The sequence below is a fragment of the Macaca fascicularis genome, chromosome 3 (assembly GCF_037993035.2).
Source record: "Macaca fascicularis isolate 582-1 chromosome 3, T2T-MFA8v1.1".
Classification (NCBI taxonomy): domain Eukaryota; kingdom Metazoa; phylum Chordata; class Mammalia; order Primates; family Cercopithecidae; genus Macaca; species Macaca fascicularis.
This window is the reverse complement of record NC_088377.1, coordinates 123,416,024-123,433,518: the sequence shown is the minus strand read 5'-3', so window position 1 is coordinate 123,433,518 and position 17,495 is coordinate 123,416,024. Positions and strand designations below refer to the sequence as shown.

General features: G+C 41.9%; 1 protein-coding gene across 1 annotated transcript; it reads right to left on the bottom strand.

Annotated features, from left to right (window-relative positions):
- Nucleotides 1-16,189: 16,189 nt before the first annotated feature.
- Nucleotides 16,190-17,104, bottom strand: LOC102128552 (zinc finger protein 655-like). The gene has a single exon (XM_074036509.1). The coding sequence runs from the start codon at nt 17,102-17,104 to the stop codon at nt 16,190-16,192; it is 915 nt and encodes a 304-aa protein (XP_073892610.1).
- Nucleotides 17,105-17,495: the final 391 nt, after the last annotated feature.

Below are 17,495 nucleotides of genomic sequence, written 5' to 3'. Positions count from 1 at the left end.
CCTTTTTTTTGGTGCAAGTTTGACTTTGGGAAGTGGTTTGGAGCTTCTTCTCAGTCCAACCACTGAGCTGGCTGTTGTATGAAATCCACTTTTCGTGGCATGTCACAATCTGATCAAGAAATGGTTCATTGTTGTTTCATAGAATAAGAGAAGATGACACTTCAAAAGGATGATTTTTAAAATATTTGGTCAGCTCATGAGGCACCCACTTATCAAGCTTTTTCAACTTTCCAATTGGCTTCAAATGCCGGATGACCATAGAATGGTCGACATTCAGTTCTTCGCCAACTTCTGGTGTAGCTGTAAGAGGATCGAAATCAGTGGTTGCTCTCAATTGGTCGTTATCAACTTCCAGTGGCTGCCCACTACGCTCCTCATCTTCAAGGCTCTCACCTTCTTTGCAAAACTTCTTGAACCACTGCGCTGTACCTTAATTAGCAGTTCCTGGACCAAATGTGTTGATGTTGTGAATTGTCTCCCCTGCTTTAGAACCCATTTTGAACTCGAATAAAAAAGTTGCTTGAATTTGCTTTTTGTCTGACATCATTTCCGTAGTGTAAAATAAATAATAAGTCATTAGAAAAAAAAAAAAGGCAAGAAATTCCCATTAAAATGATGTATAACATAACTACATTTATTTAAGATATTTAAGAGGGTATTCCAGTATCAAACAGCAAATTCCAAGAATGCAAAAACTGCCATTACTTTTGTACTCACCTTATAGTAATTTGTGTGATTTCTTTTTTTCTTTGTTAGCCTGGCTTGATAGTTACCAATTTTGTTGATCTTTTTGAAGAAACAGCTATTGTTCTATTGAGTTCTTCTGTTGATTTTCTGTTTTCAGTGCCATTGACTTGTCATCTTGTTTTTATTTCTTTTGAGTGAATTTGGTTTATATTGTTCTTTTTTCTTTTCTTTTTTTTTCTTTTCTTTTTTTTTGAGATGGAGTCTCGCTCTGTTGCCCAGGCAACCTCACTCTGTCACACGAGATCAGGAGATCGAGACCATCCTGGCTAACACGGTGAAACCCCGTCTCTACTAAAAATACAAAACATTAGCCAGGCGTGGTGGCAGGCGCCTGTAGTCCCAGCTACTTGGGAGGCTGAGGCAGGAGAATGGCATGAACCCGGGAGGTGGAGCTTGCAGTGAGCCGAGATCTCGCCAATGCACTCCCTCCAGCCTGGGTGACAGAGTGAGACTCCATCTCAAAAAAAAAAATTAAAAAAATAAAAAAAAACAGTGAGCCATAGTACAGAGAATGAGGCGGGCGGATCATGAGGTCAGGAGTTGAAGACCAGCCTGGCCAACATGGTGAAATCCCATCTCTATAAAAAATACAAAAATTAGCCAGGGCTCCTCACCTGCTCTGTGGCTCCGGCTCTCATCAGCTCACTGGGTGACTCTGACAGCTTCCTCCCCAAAGCTTGGGTCCTCATCTGTGGGAATGGGGTGTCCCAGGCCCCCTGCAGGTGGGAACCCACCCCCAGCTCCTCTGGTGGGACCTCCTGGGCTTTCTTATTTACTGGCTTGTGAGACCCGGTTGGCCAAACTTGGTGTCCTATTTTTATTTTGTCCTTTTTCTTAGTGTGTGTTTTCTGTAACTACTGCTGTGTAGAACTTCTATATGAGTTTTAGGTAGAGAATCTTGCCCACCCAGAGGTCCCCCACCCCAGAGAGCCTCTGCTTCGGTCCCCCTGGGCTGGTCCTGCCTGTGCTCCGCTTGGTATGAATGTTGAGTGTGATCGATCCACACGGCGGGTGCTTGACCCTGCATCTCCTTCCTTCTTGTAGCTGAGGCCAGTTCTGTTCTCTCTTTCTCCACCTGAACTGCACTTAAAGCCAAGATGAAGGATGAGAAGTGGTTGCTACGAAGGACCCTCCTGCAGCGAATCTGCTGTGAGGAGGCTGCACTGGTCCAGCCTGTCATTTCCTTCTCTAAGCTCATTCCAGAGGTCGGCAAGGGGCAGCCTGTGCCTGCCTGCTCCTGTGGTCCGTGAATCAAGAACGGATTTTACATTTCCAAGTGGTTGAACAAATAAAAAAATAACACTTCATGACACTGAGAACTTTCCATGTCCATAAGTAAAGTTTTATGGGGGTGCAGTCATGCCCATCTCTTCACAGGCCACCTGCAGAAGGCTGCTGTCCTGCAGCCATGGCAGAGTTGCATCTTTGAGGCAAAGATCAGTTGGCAAAGCTGAAAATACTGACTCCTGGCTCTTTAGGGAAACAGTTTCCAGTCCCACGTTTAAGGGCTGTGTGGCAGGACCCCAGGATCTTGGTCAGATTGTTTCTCACTCAGGGCCTGCTGTGGTCTTCGCTAATATGTCTACAAAGTCTGGGTGCTATGGTGCCTCTCATGGGGGCGTTGAGCCCTGTCGTGCTAGATTTCAGGGTGTCTGCCTCATGGTCATCTGTCTCACCAACAGAGACCCTGTGGCCAGATTCAAACTGGCAGGAACAGTTGGTCTTTGGCAGCAGGGATACCTTAGAGCTGAGCTGCCACCCACCCTGAGGTGGTCTCATGACACCCACTGTCTGGGTCAAGGTTGGGGCAGGGCTGGTGTCCTGAACTGCGCTGCGATGTGGATCGTAGTAGCCAGGCGGGGAGAGGGGGTCGCTATTACTCCCCATATCGTGGGGGGTGCCTCACCCCCTTGCGATGTGGATCGTAATAGCCATGACTCACCCCTGCAATGTGTGTCCATTATTAGCAGTCTCTTTTGTTCAGGATATTAGGAACATTTTCACAGGTTGTGTGTACACAGCCTGTGATAGGAGAAGGAATACCATCCTCTGCACCTCCGGATATTAGGAACCATATCACACCATGGGTGTACACTTTTTGGGAGATTTGGAGTAATGTCATCCTGTGTTTCCCTGAATATTCAGAGAAATATCACAGGGCGGCTGTACACCCACTACTCTCTTGGCAGGAACATCATGCTTTACCTACTGGAAATTAGGAGCAATATCACAAACTGGGTGTCAGGCCACTGTCATATTGAAAGTACTATCATGCTCTACCCCACAAGTTATGAGGAACAATATCACAGGGGGGTGTGTACCTTCTCGGGTAGTGACAGTAGTATCATCATCTCTTCCTTTTGATGACAGGAACAATATCACAGGGTGGGTGTACGCCCCGTGTATTTTTGGAAGCAATGTCGTTCTCTTCTTCTAGGTTTTACGATTCATATCACAGGCGGGGTGTACACCCCTTGTTATATTGGATAGAATGTCATAATCTTTCAACCTGTATCTTTAGAACAATATCCCATGGGGGCTGTCCATCCCTTCAATATTGGCAGTAATACCATCTTCTCCTTTCTTAGATATCAGAAACAATATCACAGGAGAGGTGTACACCCCCTGCAATATTGGTAGTAATATCACCTCTCCCCTGTGGTTATTAAGGACAAAATCCCAGGGTGGTTGTACGGTTCCTACTTTATTAGGAGTAATATCATCCACTCACCCCCTGAATATCAGGAACCATATCACAGAAGAGGTGTCTACCCCCTTCGATATTGTCAGCCATGTCATCTTCTTCCCGCCTGGATATTAGGAACGATACCCCGGGGTTGGGGGCGGTGTACACCCACTGCGATATCGAAAGTAAAATCAGCCTCTTTCCCACTGGATATTAGGAACTATATCACAGGTGTGTGTGCACCTTCTGGGATATTGGGAGTACTATGATCCTCCACCCCGCTGCATATTAGGAACAATAGACAGGGGGCAGGGTGGTTATACCCCCTGCGATATTGAGAACAATATTCTTCTCTTTCCCCTGTACAGTAGGAACTACATCACGAGGGTCTGTACACCTTCTGCGATATTGGGATTAATGTTATCCTCTCTCCCACTGAATGTCAAAAGCAATATCACAGAAGGGTTACACCCCCTGCGATATGGCCAGTAATATCATCGTCTCTACCTTTGGATACTAGGAACAACATTACAGAGGGTGTGTACACTCCCCTGCGATATTGGGCATAATGTCATCCTCTCTTCCCCTGTATATTAGGAATGATATCCCTGGTGGTGGGAGGTGGAGTACATTAAGAACAATTTCACTGGGTGGGTGTACATCCCCTGCGATATCGGGTGTAGTGTCATCCTCTCTTCCCTAGGATATTAAGAACAATATCACAGGAGGGGTGTACAGCCATAGCCGCTGCGTTATTGGAAGTAATAGCATCTTCTCCCCCTCTCGATATAAGAAACAATATCCCAGGGTGGGTTTACATCCCCTGCGATATTGAGCATAATGTCATCGTCTCCCAACGTGGATATTGGGCATAGTGTCACAGGGGGGTGTACACCTTCTTCGATATTGGGAGTAATATCATCCTCTCCCCTCAGGATTGTAGGCAAAATATCGAAGGGGTTTTACAACTTGTGCGATATGGGCAGTAATATCATCCTCTCCCCACCTAGATGTTAGGAACTATATCACAGGCGGCTGTACACTTCTTGTGATATTGGGAGTCATATCATCCTCTTCCATCATGGATATTAAGAACAACATTACAAAGGAGGTGTACACCCCCTGCGATATTGAGAGTAATACTAAGCTCTCCCCTTCTGGATATGAGGAACAATATCGCAGGAGGTGTGTACAACCCCTGCAATATTGGGAGTAATATCATCTTCTCCCCCTGAATATAAGAATATCACAGGAGGATGTACACCCCCTGTGATATTGGGAGTCATATCATTTTCTTCCCCTCTGGATATTCAGAACAATATCACAGTGGGTGTGTACACCCCCTGCGGTATTGCCACTAGTATCATCATCTCCCTCCCAGGATATAAGGAACAAGATGACCAAAGGAATGTACACCCACTGCGATAGTTTCAATAATGTCATCCTCTACCCCTGGCTATTAGGAATAACATCATAGAGGGGTGTACACTTTCTGCGGTATTGGGAGTAATATCATCCTCTCCCCCCCGGATATCAAGAACAAGTCTATTAATTATTAATATTAATAAATATAATAAAAATTAATAGTAATCATCGATATTAATAATCACAATAAAGATAATAAAATTAATACTGATTTAAAATGTTAACGATTAGTATTAATAATTAATAGTATTATCACTATTAATAATAAAATAATGATATCAGCAATTAATGTTAAATCAATACTAAGTGATATTTGTAATAAAATAATAATTAATATTAAGAACTAATAATATTGTTAAATGACATTAATATTAATAACTAATTTTTGCGTGCATAATCATATATTTAAAATAATTATCCATAATTAATAATCATATCCTATTAATTGATAGTATTAATGATAATTATTAAAATTGATCCTTGATGTTTAATAATTAATCATATTATAGCTCCAAATTCCACAGGGAGTATACACCTACCTGTTATGTTGTTCCTATGATCCAGGGATGGAGAGCATGATTTTAGTTTTAATATCACAGAAGGTGTACACTCACCCTGTGACACTGATCCTAATATCCAGGTGGGTGGAGTATGACATGACTCCCAACATAGCAATGAATGGACAGCCACCTGGTGATATTGCTCTTAATATTCACGGAATAAGTTTATGCTATTACTCCCAATATCGCAGGGAGGGTACAGCTCTTCTGTGATATTGTTCCTAGTATCCGGAAGGGGAGAGGATGATAATAATTCCAGTATCACAGGCTCTGTTCACCTGCCCTGTGATATTGTTATTAATATCCTGGAAGGGAGATGATATTACTCCCCGTAGAGCAGGAGGCGTGCAGCCAGCCTGGGATATTGTTCCTAATATCCATGGAGGGGAGAGGTTGATATTACTCCCAATATGGCAGGGGGTGTACATCCACCCTGTGATGTTCTTAATATTCCAAGGCCGAGAGGTTGATATTACTCCCAGTATGGCAGACACTGTACACCCCCGCGTGATACTATTCCTGATATCTGGAAGGGGAGAGGATGGTATCAATCCCCATAACGCAGGAGGTGAACACCCGCTCTGTGATATATTTCCTAATATGCAGGGGGAGAGAGGATACTATTATTCCCAATATTGCAGAAGATGTACACACACCCCGTGATATTGTCCTTAATATTCCAAGGCACAGAAGATTATGTTACTCCCAATATCGCAGAAAGTGTACACCCCCCAGTGATGTTGTTCCCATGATCCAGGAGGGAAGAGGATGATATTCCTTTCAATATCGCAGGGGGTGTACAAGACCCCAGGGATACTGTTCCTAATTTCCACCTGTGAGAGGATGATATTACTCCCAATATCGCAGGAGTTATAAACACTCCTTTGATATTGTTCCTAATATCCAGGCGGGGAGAGGATGATATTCCTCCCTATATTGCAGAGGGTGTACACCCGTCTTTGATACTGTTCGTAATGTCTATAGGGGGAGATGGTATTATTCACAAAACCGTAAACACTCTGTGTGTCCACCGTGGATCCTAATATGCAGGGAGGGATATTACTCCCAAGTTGCAGGGGGTGTCCACCCCGCCTATCACATTGTTTCTTATACCCAGGGAGGAGACGATGATATCGCTACCAATATCGAAGAAGTGTACACGCCCCCTGTGATATGGTTCCTAATATCCACGTTGGAAGAGGATGATATTACTCTCAATATCACAGGGGTTGTCCATCCCGCCTGTGATATTTTTCATACTATCCAGAATAAGAGAGAAGGATATTACTCCCAATAGTGCAGGGGTTGTCCCACCCACCATGTAATATTGTTCTCAAGAGCTAAAGGAAGAGAACGTAATATTATTCTTTGTACTGTAGGGGGTGTACACCCAACTGTGATATAGTGAGGCACCCCCCGCGATACTGGGAGTAATATCATCCTCTCTCCCCGTAAATGGTAGGAAAAATATCAAAGAAGGTGTGTACATCACTTGTGATATTGAGAGTAATGTAATGCTCCCCTCACCTGGATATGAGAAATAATATCATGGGCGTAGTGGGGGGTGTACACCACCTACGATATTGGGAGTAATATTATTTTCTGCCCCCATGGATATTAATAACAATATCACAAGGGCAGTGTACACCATCTGTGATAATGGGAGTAATGTCATCCTCACTCCCCGTAGATATTAGGAACAATACCACAGGCAGATTATACACCCGCTGCAACATTGGGAGTAATATCATCCTTTCCCCCCTAGATATTAGGAACAATATCTCTTGGGAGGAGTACAGCCCATTCCATTTTGGGAGTAATATCAATTTCTTCATTGCGGCCGGGCGCGGTGGCTCAAGCCTGTAATCCCAGCACTTTGGGAGGCCGAGACGGGCGGATCACGAGGCCAGGAGATCGAGACCATCCTGGCTAACACGGTGAAACCCCGTCTCTACTAAAAAATACAAAAAACTAGCCAGGCGCGGTGGCAGGCGCCTGTAGTCCCAACTACTTGGGAGGCTGAGGCAGGAGAATGGTGTGAACCCGGGAGGCGGAGCTTGCAGTGAGCTGAGATCCGGCCACTGCACTCCAGCCTGGGCGGCAGAGCGAGACTCCGTCTCAAAAAAAAAAAAAAAAAAAAAAAAAAAAAAAAAAAAATTTCTTCGTTGCTGGAAATAAGAAACAATATACCAGGGGTGGTGTACACACCCTGTGATATTCTGTGATATTGCCAGTAATATGGACTCCCCCCTTCCCGGATATTAGGAACAATAACAAAAAGGGGTGTGTACAGTGATATTGGGATTAATATCAGGCTCTCTCCCCTGGATATTAGGAATAATATCAAAGAAAGGATGTCCACCCCTTGCGATGTTGACAGTAATATCATCCTCTCCTTCCCTGGATTTTAAGAACAATACCACAGAGTTGGTGTACACTCACTGCGATACTGGGAGTAATGTCATCCTCTTCCCCCTGGATATTAAAAACAGTATCACAGAGGTGGTGTACACCCCCGGTGATATGACCAGTAATACCATCGTCTCCCCGACTGGATATTAGGAACAATATCCCAGGGTGGGTGTACACCTCCTGCGGTATTAGGAGTAGTATCATTCCCTCTTCTTCTGGATATTAGGAATAATATCACAGGTGGGGTGTACAACTCCTGCTATATTGGTGGTAATATCATCGTCTCCCAACCTGGATATTCAAAACAAAATAACAGGGGGTTTGTACACCCCCTGCGATATTGGTAGTAATATCATTCTCTCCCCCACTTGATACTACCAAACAATATCCCAAGAGGGGTGTACACCCTCTGAGATACGGAGAGTATTATCATCCTCTCCCCAACTAAATATGAGAAACAATGTTGGGGGCAGTGTACATCGCTTACGATATTGGGGGTAATATCCTCTCCCTCCCCGGATATTAGAAACAATATCAAAGGGGTCGTGTACAACCCCTGTGATATTGGGAGTAATATCATTCTAATCACATCTGGATATTAGGAACGATATTATGGAGGGGGTGTACACCCTCTGCCATATTGTGAGTCATATCATTTCTCTCCCCTGGATATTAGGAACAATATCACAGGGGGTGTGTCCCCTGTGATACTGAAATTAATATCCTCCTCTCCCCCACTGACTATCAAAAACAATCTCACAGCGGTGTTGTCCACCCCTGAGATATGGACAGTAATATCCTTGTCTGCCCCTGCTAAATATTAAGAATAGTATCACAAGAGGGGTGTATAACCCCCTGTGATATTGGGAGTAATATCATCTTCTCTATATTTGGATATTAGGAACAATATCCCAGGGGGAGAGAAAAAGTCTTCGATATCTGGAGTAATAACATCCCTTCCCTTCTGGACATTAAGAACAATATCACTGGATGGGTGTATAGCCCCTGCGATATTGGGAGTAATATCATCCTCTCCCCCTCTTGATATTAGGAACAATATCCCAAGGTGGGTGTACATCCCCTGCAATATTGGGTGTAATATCACGGTCTGCCAACGTGGATATTGGGAACAATGTCATGGGGGGGTGTATACCTTCTTCCATGTTGGGAGTAATGTCATCCTCTCCCCACGGATTGTAGGAGAAATATCGAAAGGGTTTTACCACTTGTGCGATATTGGGAGTAGTACCATCCTCTCCCCACCTAGATATTAGGATATGTATCACAGGAGGCTGTACACTTCTTGTGATATTGGGAGTAATATCATCCTCTCCCATCATGGATATTAAGAACAATATCACAGGGAAAGTGTATGCTCTCCCCTTCTGGATATTAGGAAAAATATCACAGGAGGTGTGTACAACCCCTGCGATATTAGGAGTAATGCCATCTTTTCCCCCCTGAATATAAGAATATCACAGGAAGATGTACACCCCCTGAGATATTGGGGGTAATATCATTCTCTCCCACTCTGAATCTTCAGAACAATATAACAGGGGTGGGCGGGCGTGTATACCCCAGCGATATCAGGAGTAATATCTTCCTCTCCACCGCTGGCTCTTAGGAACAATGTCACAGAAGTGGTGTACCCGCCCCGGTATACTGGGAGTAATATCATCCTCTCCGTCCCTGGATATTAGGAACAATATCACTAAGGAGTGTACACCTCCTGTGATACTGAGACTAATATCCTCTCGCCCTCTGGATATTAGGAACAATATCACAGGGGTGACGTACACCTCCTGCGAATTTGGGAGAAATATCATCCTCTCCACCATTGGATATTAGAGACAATATCACAGGAGGGGTCTACGCCCCCTGCAATATTGGGAGTAATATCATCCTCTTCCCCCGTGGATATTAGGAACAATATCACAGAAGGGATGCATACCCACTGCGATACTTTGAGTAATATTATCCTCTACCTGCTGGCTATTAGGAACAACACAAGTGGTGTATGCCATCTGTGATATTGGGAGTTATATCATTGTCTGCCCCCCGATATCAGGAACAATCATATTTATTAATGTTAATAATTAAAACTAATGTCAATTGTTAATATAAATAAAATGATACTAATTAATATTAATCATTAATATCAGTAATTAAAGTGATCACAATAAAATTAATGTGAATTATTGGTATTAATAATAATGATTAATATTAATGTCAAAAATAGAAATACTAAATAAATTATTACCAATTAATGTTGGTTAATAACAAATATTATTATTAATTAGTAATTAATACCATTATGTTAGAAGTCTGGATTAGTTACTATTAATAATTAATATTCATATTTAATGATTAATAATATCACTATTATCACTTCTAATACCACACGGGGTCTACACCCAACTGTGATATTGTTCGTAATAGTCAGGGAGGGAGAGCACGATGTTAGTTTCAATATCGCAGTAGGTGTACACCCACCCTGTGATATTGATTCTAATATCCATGGGTCAGAGCATGACATTACTCCCAATAGAGCAGGGGGTGTACAGCCACCCGGTTATATTGCTCCTAATATTCACAAAAGAAGAGAATGATATTACTCCCAATATCGCAGGGAGTGTACACCTCTTCTGTGATATTGTTCCTAGTATCCGGAGGGGGAGAGGATGATAAAAGTTCAAGTATCACAGGATGTATACACCCACCCTGTGATATTGAAGGGAGAGGATGATATTACTCCCCACATAGCAGGAGGTGTACACCCACCCTGGGATATTGTTCCTAATGTCCATGGAGGAGAGAGGCTGATATTACTACCCATATCACAGGGGGTGTACATCCACTCTGTGATACTGTTCTTAATATACAAAGACCGAGAGGCTGATATTATTCCCAATATCATAGAAAGTGTATACCCCCGTGTGATATTGTTCCTAATATCCAGAAGGGGAGAAGATGATATTACTCCCTATATCGCATGAGGTGTACAGCCACTCTGTGATTTTTTTTTTTAATATGCACGGGGGGAGAGGATAATATTCCTAATATCGCAGGGAGTGTACATGCCCCCTGTGATATTGTCCTTAATACATGATGTGATATTTTATATATAGGTAAATACATTAAAAATATATTTAGATATATATGAAATAAATAAAATACATTTAGATATACATGAAATATATAAAATATATAATGTGATATTTAATATATATAGTAATATTTTCTAATATACGGGGGGGTGAGAGTATCACATTCCTCCCAATATCGCAGAAAGTGTACAATCCCCCCGGTGATATTGTTCCCATGATCCAGGAGGCAAGAGGATATTACTTTCAATATCGCAGGGGGTGTACACGCCCCCAGTGATACTGTTCCTAATTTCAACGTGGGAGAGGATGTTATTACTCCCAGTATCGCAGAGGTTATAAACACTCCTTTGATATTGTAACTAATATCGGAGGGGGGGACAGAATGATATTACTCCCTATATCGCAGAGGGTGTATACCCGTCTTTGACATTGTTTGTTAATTTCTAGATGGAGAGATGATATTACAATATCATAAACACGCGATGTGTCCACTGTGGATCGTAATAGGCAGGGAGAGAGAGAGGGGTGATGTTGCTCCCCATATCGCGAGGGGTGCCCACCCCGCTTGTCATATTAATTCTTATATCCAGAGGGGAGAGGATGATATTACTACCAATATTGAAGAAGTGTACACGCCCCCTGTGATATTGTTCCTAATGTCCACATTGGGAGAGGATGATATTACTCTCAATATCATAGGGAGGTGCACACCCCACCTGTGATATTATTCCTGCTATCCAGAATAAGAGAGAATGGTATTACTCCCAAAAGTGCAGGGGTTGTCCACCCACCATGGAATATTGTTCTTAATAGCTAAAGGGAAAGAAGATAATATTACTCCTTATACTGCAGGGTGTGTGCACCCACCTGTGACATTTTTCCTAATATCCAGGGAGGGAGAACATGATATTACTCCCAATCTTGCTATGGGTGTACACCCACCCTGTGATATTGCTCCTAATATCCAGGGGGTAGAGTATGACAGTACTCCCAATATAACAGTGGGTGTACATCCACCCGGGAATATTACTCGTCATGTTCAGGGAAGGGGAAAATGATATTACTCCCAATATGGCACAGAGTGTACAACCCTTCCGTCATATTGTTCCTAATATCAGGAGGGGTAGAGGATGATATTACTTTCAACATTGCAGGTTGTGTACACCCAGCGTGTGATATTGTTCCCAATATCCACGAAGGGAGAGAATGATATTACTCACCATATAGTAGGAGGTGTACACTCACGCTGGAATATTGTTCCTAATATCCAGAGGGGTTGGGGAGAGGTTGGTATTACTCTCAATATCGCAGGGGGTGTACATCTCCCCTGCGATACTGCTGTTAACCTTCAAAGGAGGAGAGGAGGACATAACTCCAGATATCGAAGAAAGTGTAAACCCTCCTGTGATATTGTTCCTAATATCCGGAAGGGGTGAAGAGGATATTACTCCCCGTATTACAGGGGGTGTTCATCCACTCTGTGTTATTTTTCCTAATATGCAGGGGGGAAGAGGATAACAGTATTCCCAACATGGCAGGGGATGTACACCCACTTGTGAGATTGTCCTTAATATTCAAAGGCAGAGGGGATGATACTACTCCCAATATCGCAGAAAGTGTACAAACCCCCGTGATATCACAGAGTATACCCCCTCTGTGATATTGTTCATAATATCAAAGAGGGAGATCATGTTACCCCCAATATCACAAGGGGTGTACGCCCTCTGTTATATTATTTGTAATATCTAAGGAGGGAGATGAGGTTATGCCCAGTGTCACAGAGGGTGTACCCACTCTGTGATATTGTTCATAACATCCAAATAAGGAGATGATGTTACTCCCAATATAGCAGGCAGTATACCCCCTCTGTAATATTGTTCATAATATTCAAGGGGGGAGATGGTGTTTCCCCCAATATAACAGTGAGGGTGTACTACAATAATTGGATATTATTGGTAATATCCAATGCAGCTGATGATGTTACTCTCCATATTGCAGGGGTGGGGGTAGCCCCTCTGTTATATTTTTCATAATATCTAAGGGGGGAGATGATGTTACTCCCAATATTGCAGGGATGTACCCCCTCTGTGATATTGTTTGTAATATTCGGGGGGGAGACTATGTTACTCTCAATATCGCAGGGAGTGTACCCACTCTGTGATATTGTTCATAATATTTAAGGGGGGAGATAAAGTTACTTCAAATATCGCAGGAAGTGTACCCCCTCTTTGATATTGTTTATGATATCCAAAGTAGGAGATGATATTACTCCCAGTATCGCAAAGGGTGTACTCCCTCTGTGATATTGTTCATAATATCCAAGGGGGGAGATGATATTACTTCCAGTATCATAAACATCCTGTGTGTACACCCTCTGTTATATTACTTGTAATATCCAAGTGGGGAGAGGATGATATTACTCTCAATATCGCAAGAGGTATACATCCCGTGTGACATTGTTCATAATTTCCAGGGAGGAGAGGATGATATTACCCCCAATATCGCAGGAGGTACACACGCCCTGTGATATTGTTTGTAATATCCAGGGGGGAAAGGGATGATATTACCCCCAATATCGCAGAAAGCATACACTTCCTGTGATAATGTTCATAATATCTGAGGGGGGAGTATAATGTTACCCCCAATATCACCGTGGATGTTCACCTTACTGTGATGTTGTTTGTAAAATCCAGAAAGGGAGAGGATGATATTACCCCCAATATCACAGGGGGTGTACACTGCGATATCGTTCATAATATCCAAAAAGAGAGGATGATATTACCCCCAATATCGCAGGCGGTGTACATCCCCCCTGGGATATTTTTTGTAATATCCGGGGAGGGAGAGGATAATATTACTCCCAATATGGCAGGGGGTGTACAGCCCGTTGTGATACTGTTCGTAATATCTGGGAGAGAGAGGATATTACCCCCAATATGGCAGAGGGTGTTCACCCCCTGTGATAGTGTTCCTAATATACAGGGGGGAGAGGATTATATTACCCACAATACCGCAAGGGTGTACAGGCCCCTGTGATATTGTTTGTAATATTTAGTGGAGGAGAGGATGACATTACCCACTATATTGCAGGGGGTGTACACCCTTCTTTTATATTGTTCATAATATCCAGGGATAGAGAATCCTCTATCTTATCCCCTAATATTATCCCCAATATTGCAGGGGGTGTATACCCCCCTGTGATACTGTTCGTAATATTCGGGGGAGAGAGGATGATATTACCCCCAATATCGAAAGGGATTTACAACCCTCTGTGATATTATTTGTAATATCCAGGGGGGTAGAGGATTATATTACCTCCAATATCCCATGGGGTGTACAATCCCCTGTGATGTTGTTCGTGATATTTTGGAAAAGAGAAGATGATATTACCCTCAATATCGCAGGAGGTGTGGAATCCTCTGTGATATTGTTCATAATATTTGGGGCGGGGGGAGACAATGATATTACCTTCAATATCACAGATTGTGTACACCCCCTGTGTTATAGTTCATAATATACAGGAAAATAGAAGATGATATTACCCCCAATATTACAGGGAATGTACACCACCCTGTGTTATTGTTTGTAATATTCAGGGGAGCAGAGGATGATATTACCTTTAATATTACAGGCGGTGTACACCCTCCGTAATTTTACTCATAGTAACGAAAAGGGAATATACTATTACTCCGAATATCACAGGGAAGGTACACCCTCTGTATTGTTATTCATAATAACCAAGGGGAGAGATGATATTATTCCTTATATCGCAGGGGGTGTACACGCTTTTTGGTATTATTTCTAATATCCAGTGGGGGGACATGATATTACTTCTAATCTCACAGAGGGTGTACACTCTCCGTGATATTGTTCGTAATATCCAAGGCAGGACATTACATTACTCCTAATATTGCAGGGGGTACTTTCTCCGTGGTATTATTCATAATATCCAAGGGGAAACATGATATAGCTTTGTGGAGGGTGTCCACTCTCCATGATATAATTTGTAAATCTAAGGGGAGAGGTAATATTAGTTCACATGGTGTGCACATTCTCCATGACATTATTTGTAATATTCAAGGGGGGACATGATGTTACGTCCAATAGTGCAGGGAGTGTGCATCCTTCATGGTATTATTCATAATATCTAAGGGGGAACATGATATTACTCCTAATGTTGCAGAAGGTGTACAACCTCCGTGGTGTTATTTGAAATATCCAAGGGGGGCATGATATTACTTATAATATTGCAGGGCGTGGTCACCCTCCGTGATATTATTCGTAATATGCAAAACGAGACGTGATATTGCTTCTGATATCATAGGAGGTGTACACCCTTTGTGGTATTATTCGTAATATTTAAAGAGAAACATTATATTACTTTGCAAGAGGTGTACACCTTCCGTGGTATTACGTGTAATATCCAAGAGGAAACATAATGTTACTTCACAGAAGGTGTACAACTTTTGTGAGATTATTCATAATATTCAAGGAGGGAGAGAATATTAGTTCACAGGGTGTGTACCAGCTCCGTGATATTATTCGTAATAACCAAGGGGGAAGATGACATTACTTCGCAAAAGTTATATACCCTTCGAAATATTATTTGTAATATCCAAGGGGGGAGATGATATCACTCCTAATGTTGCAGGGGGTGTACACCCTCTGTGATATTATTTTTAATATACATGGGAAGAGATGATATTACTTTTTAGAATGTGTACACCCTCTGTCATATTATTTGTATTATCCAAGTGGGGAGATGATATTACTTTGCAGCGTATGTACACTCTCTGTGATATTATTTGTAACATCCAAGGAGAAATATTTTATTACTCCTAATTATGACTGAATCTCCTCATGCACATACACGTTTATTACATTTATAATCTTTTTGCATGGCATGAATTTGATACTAAACAAGGTAGTTTCTTTGTCTGCTGGCTTTTTTACATTCATTGCAGTAATGGAATTTTATTCCCATATGAATTCTCCAAATGTGACTAAGGCATGAAAATATTAATAGCATGAAAATTGAATTATCTGATGCTGAGTAACGGTTGAGCTATGACTGAAGGCTTTACCACATGCAGTACGTACATGATTTCTACCTGGTGTGAACCTCGGATGTTGAATGAAGCCTGAATTTGACTAGACTAAATGTCTTTTCACCCTCATTATATTCATGAGTCCTCTTTGGTATGAATGCTCTGACATTGAACGAAGTGTGCTCTCTGACTGGAGTTCTTTTTCTATACATCACAGTCAAAGACTTTCTGTCTGGTGAGGACTTCTTGTTGCAGGATAAGTTCTGAGCTATGACTGAAACTGCCCTCATACTCATTACATTCATATGATTTCTCTTTCCTATGCATTATCTGATGGTGAATAAAGCATGAGGTTTGACTGAAAGCTTTTCCATATTCATAACATTCATGCAGTTTCATTCCTGTGTGAATTCTTTGATGCTGAATAAGATGTGAATTCAATCTGAAGTTTTTTCCACATTCATTATATGTGTAGGGCTTTTCTCTGAAATGAATTCCTTGTTTAATATAGGCCAACCCATATTCATCATACTTATAGGATTTCTCTTCATGGTGGACCCTCTGATGTTCAAGCAGGTATGAAGTATGGCAGAAGTTACTGCCACATACAGTACACTTACAGGGCATCTCTTTGTGAATTTTCTGATGTTGAGTAAGGCGGACACTATGACTGAAGACTCTTTCACAACTGCTACATTTGTAAGCTTTGGCTCTGGTGTGAATTTTCTTGTGTTGAATTGTGCCTGAGCTTGGACTACAGGATTTGTCAGACGCTTCACAGGATTTATCAGGTGCTTCACATTTGTAAGGTTTTTCTCTAGTGTGTATTCTTTTATGTTGACTAAGACCTGAGCTCTGACTGAAAGACTTTTCACATTCTTTACATTTGTGGAGCTTCTCTCTAGTAGGGATTCTCTGATGTCTAGTAAGGGCTGAGCTCTGATGGAAATCTTTCTCACATACATCACATTTATAGGATTTCTCAGTATTAGGGATGCTGTCCCATTTATTAAGGAGGGAGAGATCCGTTAAGCTTTCCTTACATTTACTACCCTGAAAATCCTGTGTTAGATTTATGTGTTCATGTTTACCAGAGGCTGAATTCTGGTTGAAGCTCATGTCATTCTTATCATTATCATCAGTATTCTGTATTCTAAGAACTTTCTGATCTGCATCATTAGTAGAGTCCAGACTGAAGCTTTTTTCAGGTTTATTACATTCATTGTTCTTCTCACTGGTGAAGGTTTCTTTGCTGATTGCTGTTTGCCTAAACTTTCCAGGTAAAGAAATTTCCTTACAATTTCCTGAAGCCCTTCTGATCTGTCCTCAGACTTACACACTTCTCTAGTCTCTAACTTAGGTAACATTGTGTTTGAGTCTTCCTACTATCACTTTGTATGAATGTACTTCTGAAATCTTCTCCTTAGGAATCGACAGCTTGTTCTCTTCTCTGGTCTCTCCATCTCATATAATATATAAATATAAAATACAAATGTAATCTGTACCCTGT